Consider the following 7058-nt stretch of genomic DNA (forward strand, 5'->3'; position numbering starts at 1 on the left):
TTATGCATGTGCACACACACACACACACACACACACACACACACCGACATGCACACTCACTCTCTCTCACTCACACACACACACACATGCATGCACGCACACACACACGCGCACACACGCACACACAGACTCTCTCTCTCTCTCTCACTCTCACTCACACTCACACACACACATGCACGCACACACATACACACACACAGACTCTCTCACTCACACACACACACGCACACACACACACACACACACACACAGACTCTCTCTCACTCACACACACACACACACACAGAAAAGCGACATGTGGATCAGCCAAACCTAACAAGTGAATCCAACATGGGCTGCAGCTATGAGATAGCTATTGATCGCCAGTTCACCGTTTGATCGATTGTGTTCTTTCCTTAGCCTGCAGGTCGATGGCGACAGTGGAGCTTTTCTGATGGGGTTGGACCGTGATGTGTTTGTCTTGCGGTCTCACAGGGCCTTAGTGTGCTTTGTGGTCTCATAACACATCAGCAGCACTACCTGAACCTGCAGCCACAGTGTACAGAAAGGCTATGCAGGAATCAAGAGACAAAGACCTAGCATCACAGAGCGAGCCTTGAGCATGGATCACAAAAAGAGTGTATGACGTGATTTTGCTTAATCTAACTATTCAGTGCTGTTCCCTAAGCAAACACTATCAAAAGACAGTTGCTTTGAGCCCAGCCTGTCCCATACGATTATTATGCTTTGAGCCCAGCCTGTCCCACACGATTATTATGTTTCATTTGAGGGATTTCATTCCAAAAAAGCAATACATACATAAAAAGAAAGCTGAAATTCATGGCTCAATCCTTAAAAATGACAATACCCTCCTTGCAAATGTTACTGTTTCCTAAACAAATCTCTCAAGATAAGACTGTTATTCTCGAAAGCTTTCCCTTTCTCCTGTGGGCACGGACCTGCTCCTTGAGAGCGGGCGTGGCCCTTTCTCCTGTGGGCATGGACCTGCTCCTTGAGAGCGGGCATTGGCCTTTCTCCTGTGGGCACGGACCTGCTCCTTGAGAGCGGGCGTGGCCCTTTCTCCTGTGGGCACGGACCTGCTCCTTGAGAGCGGGCGTGGGAGAGACTCACGTGAGGACGTAGTTGACGCTGACGATGCAGTGGGGGCGCGACGATCGGCTGTTGTGGACGATGGTGGCGTAGCTCTGCACCCACACCCAGCCGCCGTGCTTGGCCAGGAAGCGATAGTACTTGGTGGTAACTTGGCCCTTCACCAGCACTGAGGGAGGGGGCGGGTGTGACAGATGAGAAGTCAGAGATTGTTGTTCGGGGAGGGGGGAGGGGGGGAATGCATGAATAATTGGTAAATGCGTACGTGTTCATCTGCAGACTCACAGAGCATGCAGTGGTTGCAGGTTGACAAAAGGAGGTGCAGGAAGCCTATATACTGTTAAATGCATAAATGCAGAATATATAGAATATAAAATTGAGCGGGCTTGCAGTGAACTCACAGAGGTGGTGTGCACAACGGAGGTGGAACGTGTCACAGCTGTGGACGTGGTGGTACAGAGTCTTCTCTATCAGGTCCTGGGGCTCGTAGCCAGTCAGTTCTGCTACTCTGGGTGGGGGGGGGGGGGGGGGATAGAGGAGCGGATGTTGACGATTATGCAAAGTCAGGGATTTTTCATGTTTCTCAGTAAATAGGAAAACCGTCTGATTGCCATGTTGTTTTTTGGTCCACGACTTGCTTTTCCTCGTCAAAATTTGGCTTACAGGCTTAAATATCTAAAGCGAGAAAGATGATTCAATGTAAGCCTCGAGCTGGGACGTTGTTGGCGGCAGCTAGACATACATACTCGGAACGTCCTCTCTCAGCCAGCAGAGTCCCCAGCAAAATGAGTGAATTGTGTGATTGCTGATTTCACTATGATTTCAATTAGCCCAAGGAGAGAAGGTGGTCCATTATACAGTACTTTGTCAGGGCAGTCCCCGCATCTACTTTATAGTATACTTGCTATGTTCACGTCAGCTGCGTCAACTCGACGGTCTGTCACATTTTTGGGGAGCTGCACACCGCAGCCTCTCCTGCCACGGCGTAGCCCTACGGTGGGCATGGCGAGGGCTTTGACGTCTGACCATAAATGATGCTTTAGTGACAGATCAAATATTACAGTGGTTCTCAAACGTGGGGTCCGGGGACCAGCAAGGGTCATTGAGAGGGTTCCAAGGGGTCCCAATAACAAATTGATGAATTGTTAAACTTCACCATTATTAATTTACCAGAATTTAACCCAATTAGAGAATGTATTAGAATGACTATTTGGATAATATAGTTTCACTGCTATCCCTACATACATGGAATTGTGGACAAAATTATATCTAACAGATTTGGGTTTGCGAGGTCCGTGTGCCTGTGAACTAAATGTAGGGGTCCTTGATATGAAAAGTTTGAGAATCACTGGCATATTGCATCACATATCATATGGCATATTGAATCACTGGCATATTGCATCACATATCATATGGCATATTTAATCACTGGCATATTGCATCATATGACATATCATATTGAATAACTGGCATATTGCGTTGTAAATAAATTGTTTCAACATCTGCTATGCCTCAAAATAAAGAAGTCATATTCTGTGTACCTGGAGTCGAGGAAGATGAGCTTCATGTCCAGGCTGGCTCTGAACATGAACATGTTGGAATGGAGTTTGATCTCAGTCACGGCGCTGGGCGGCAGAGAGTGGCCCACGGCCACCAGACCCACATTCTGATAGCAGCCCTCGAATGGTGACATGTCCAGGCTGTACTGACGGATCTTCAGGTAGCCACTGCAGTGGATCACCTGGGGGGGTTAGATCAACTGCTGAACATGTGCCAACCACATGCAGCTTTTGGATGTGGATTTATTTTATTTCCCTTTTTGCAACAAAATACCCTTAAAAAAGAACTGCATGCAGTAGCCTATAGTGTCTGCTAATAAAGTTGATATAATATAATAAATCAGAACTATAAATTATATATAATATCTAAAAGAATTAGGACACCATAAAAGGTTAAAAAAGATACTATACAATAATACTCCATTTAATAAATTGCTATAGGAAGGAATATTATGATTTGTACAGTGGAATAAAAAGGTACATCAGCAGAACTATTCCCTCACTTTTCCATGCAAGTTACATTAAATTAATTAAGTTTGATTCATGTTAATTGATTAATTTATTTAATGAATTAATAGTTTAAAAACAAGAGATAGTTTACCTTATAGCCACCACTGGTGAGGCCCGCGTTTCTTTTTGCCAGCACACATTTCATCCTCAGGAAGAAAGAGCGTTCCACTTCATATTCTGAAAGAGACAAATTGCGTTTTTAAAATCCAACAATTAAAGGTCTGATATAAAACACAAACATCTGCAGGCTCTAGGTCTATTTCAAATACAAGCTAATTTTATTTAATAATATGTCCTGGAAATCTTAAATACGCCTATACAATTCAGTAAACACATAATGTATTGGAATTAGAGGGCTATTATATGCACGTAACAAAGTGACATTTTTTGTAATATCCTATTTGTAGGCTACCCATGTAAAAATATAGGCTATAATATTGTTCTATGTTCCATTTATTTATTTTGTTAAAATGCAAATATGTTGGCTATTTTATTTTCTTCGTGCGAGAAGGTTAGCATGTTCGCAGTGCGTATTTTACCTTGGACGAAGTGCGAGTGATAGGGCTGGTGTGGCGTCAGGACCGCCGTCATCTCGTCATGGTCGGCAGGGTGGACATATTCATAAATACTGTTCCCAGTCAACTCTACCTGTTGAGAATAACTCAGGTAATTAACACGTTAGGACGCAGTTTTTCCCCATCATGTAGATATAAACGCCAGGCATGGGGGTACTAAAATTGACGTAAAGCTATGAAAACTAAAGCAGAACAAATGGGGGAAATGCATCAAATTGGAACAATTAGGTATACTATAGGCTATATAAATAATTAAGCGGACCTGAGACAGTCCTAAATGGACCGATGCTGTCTCTGAGATGTACATGATCTTCCCATCTGGAGCCACGACAAAGATGAACCCGTCCAATGTCTGCAACAAATGCACAGTTAATTCTCACACTATATTTTACAGTGTTCGCTTGCATCAGCCGAACTCGCTCGTTAATATGCAGTTAATGCAGTCAGAGAGTGAATAGTCCAGGTGACAAGTTAATTCAGAGTGAATAGTCAGGTGATAATTACCTGCAGCAAGTGGGACCCCAATTCTCGCCCGACATTGTCCAGAGATCTTGTTCGACTCGCATGACCCCAAGCCTCGCCCAGACCTGGAGATGAAACGCACAGCTGGAGTGGGACACGTGTCTACGTTTTTAACGATAAACAGGTATATATATATATATATATATATATATATATATATATATATATATATATATATATATATATATGTTTTAATGTTTTTTTTTTTTACTTTATTATGAATGACATAATAACAAAAATGTATTTTGTTGGAAATACAAGAATTGAATCGATACAAATTATGCCCAGGCAGCCAGGCCGAGAATATTTAGGCTACAAATCCTGAGCTGGGAAAAGGCTATACAGGAAGTCCTGAGCACCATGCAGCAACAAGCCCTATATGTCTATGAAAATATATTGACAAAATACGTTTAATAATCGCGCTCTCTCTCTGGGGGTGTGTGTGTATATCACACACACATGAACACGCACACACGCCTGTAAAAAAAAATGAGCTCGCGCATTTTACAGCGTTGAGCGTTCCATAAGCTTCCTATACAAATGCTATAGGCTGAGTGGGAGGCATGAGCATGAATAATCCATTATAGGCACAGAAAAATTGGAAATTGCAGCCCACTTGTTCTATTGGAGGGGTGACACATTTTTATGAGATTTAGGAGATAGGGGAATGTACTGAAATTGATAAAGCGGTGATGGTGATGAGTAATGCGCAAGATTAATGAAGGAGAGCTAATGCATGAGGCTATTACAATTAGCCACTTGTTTTATTATTATTGTTATTCTTTTTATGAATGAACCTAACCCCTATAAACATGAACAACAAAAATATATCGTTTTCCAGTTGCCATGCCTCCCCCCATTTTAACCACAAATATCTCCATCTCTCACAATCCTGAAAAACCACGGGATTTTTGGTCCAAGGCCTGTGTCACCCGCAGTATAGGCCACTATTTTCAATAGTGGAACAAAGAAAAATAGCCTGTGCCACTCATTGAAATTCATTCCGTTTCATCAGAAACCTAATGTGGTCGTCTTCTCTGCTGTAAATGATAAATGGAAATAGGGCATATATCATACTTATATAATAGCCTATCAACAAGATGGAATTATATGAGAAGGTGAACCTATATAACTGGAGGATAAAATAATAATTAAAAAAGAGATTGAGACTGAAATATATACACAATGTTTGATAGGCTATAGGCTTTTGGGTTGCATGTTTGACCTGTGTTCAATTAACTATGACAGCAAAACGTGAGCTGGTTTGATTTAATGGGAGTTCATTTACAACATTTATGTTTTTATGTTGTTTTTCTTTTCTATGGGAGAAGATGCGGATAGGTGTGCCTCCCCATGCGGCTTTAGGTGATTACAAGCCTTGCGGGGCCTTCTATAATTGGCGCGTCTTGTTCTCAGTCACGCAGTAAAAGGGGCCTGCAGAGACCCATTTAGAAGATGGTGGCAAATCGTTTCCTTGCTGACGCCTTGGATACTGAATTAAAAACGACCTTAATCCATTTACAAAGAGAGCCTGCAGCCCATATATAATATCACTGTAATATTCCTGTATGGAATTATTTGGTGATCAGTAACAAGTTGAGCATGTTATTTATTTATTTATTTATTTATTTATTCCCTTATGGTATCATAATATTCCAGGAGCCAGAATGCTTATGGTAACCAATAATAGTAGTCAGTTTATACTTAGGCTATGTAACTTGTATATTTCATTTTATTAAATGTCATTGTATGGAACAGTCCTCCTGTCTCTTATAATGTTTGATGCTTATGTTGATATTTTTCCATGCCTCAGTATGAGTAGCATGTCCCAATTTCCCCTGGGGATCAATACAGTTATTCTGATTCTGATTCTAACATTTAATTGTATTTTTAAATATTTTTTTGTTTTATCTCCCATGGTATTGCTATAATATTCACATAATCTTCCTGTAATAGGTATTTTTTTGCCTGGTATGGTTTTATAGTGACCTTATCATTCTTTATAGGATTTTTTTTTAAATCTCCCATGGAATTAATTTAATATCCCTATAAAATTCACATGAGTTTGTCGCTTTCCATTGTTTATCGTTTTAAAATGTATAAGCCTCACTGCAATTGTTTTTAGTAAGCCTATATAGGGCTGCTGTCGATACATGTTATCGACAGCAGCCCTAAAGTTTTTAGTAGGTTATAGCCTTACAATTTGCACACTGTCAATGCAAACCCACTAAAAATTAGACAACTGACAGCCAAATAAGAGCTATAGACTAAGTGGACAGGATATATGTTGTTAAAGGCCTGATACTGTCAATGAAACAGAAATAGTGTGGTTATAGGGCAGTGAATAAATGGCTCACCCTGAGGGAAGACTATTCTCATCTTCAGGTAACTTGTGGTCAGTCTTATGATGGAGGCTTTGTCCAGCTGGGAGGTGATGGCGGACGGTAAGGGCAACATTTTGGCCAGTTCATAAAATTCACTGTTCTCCTTTTCCCGTCTAGTCCTTGCGGCAGTTTTGGATTTCTCCTTCATCTCGGTGTCTTGGCAGTATTATATCCTTCCTTTTCTCCCACGGTGCTCATTCAAATCACCAAATTGCCTGGCTTGGCCTCCTTTTCATGGTCTGTTCTTTGTCAGCTAAAACCTAAAGTTTCAATGCAAACACTTTAGATTCTCCAAGGCGGTTGGATCTCAGTGACTTGAAATATCCCTGGTACTCCTGGTCGACTTGGGACAGAAGGCCTAACACTTTAATTGGTTATAGCTAGCTCCATGGTGCCACCAGCATTCATCCATGACCTGC

At 41.4% G+C, this 7058-nt stretch overlaps 1 protein-coding gene across 1 annotated transcript in view; it reads right to left on the reverse strand.

The window, feature by feature from the left end:
• Positions 1–6787, reverse strand: part of LOC310781868 (single-minded homolog 1-like) — a gene marked incomplete at both ends in the record, with an annotated part of 13473 nt that extends 6686 nt beyond the window's left edge. The window contains 8 exons of the mRNA XM_083642501.1: positions 1111–1258; positions 1491–1597; positions 2631–2830; positions 3250–3335; positions 3698–3806; positions 3996–4085; positions 4238–4320; positions 6613–6787. Coding sequence (XP_083498627.1) covers positions 1111–1258; positions 1491–1597; positions 2631–2830; positions 3250–3335; positions 3698–3806; positions 3996–4085; positions 4238–4320; positions 6613–6787 — 998 coding nt within the window. The remainder of the gene's footprint in view (positions 1–1110; positions 1259–1490; positions 1598–2630; positions 2831–3249; positions 3336–3697; positions 3807–3995; positions 4086–4237; positions 4321–6612) is intronic.
• Between the last annotated feature and the right edge of the window lie 271 nt (positions 6788–7058).

This window comes from Poromitra crassiceps (genome assembly GCF_964638095.1).
Source record: "Poromitra crassiceps genome assembly, chromosome: 9".
NCBI classification, from domain to species: domain Eukaryota; kingdom Metazoa; phylum Chordata; class Actinopteri; order Beryciformes; family Melamphaidae; genus Poromitra; species Poromitra crassiceps.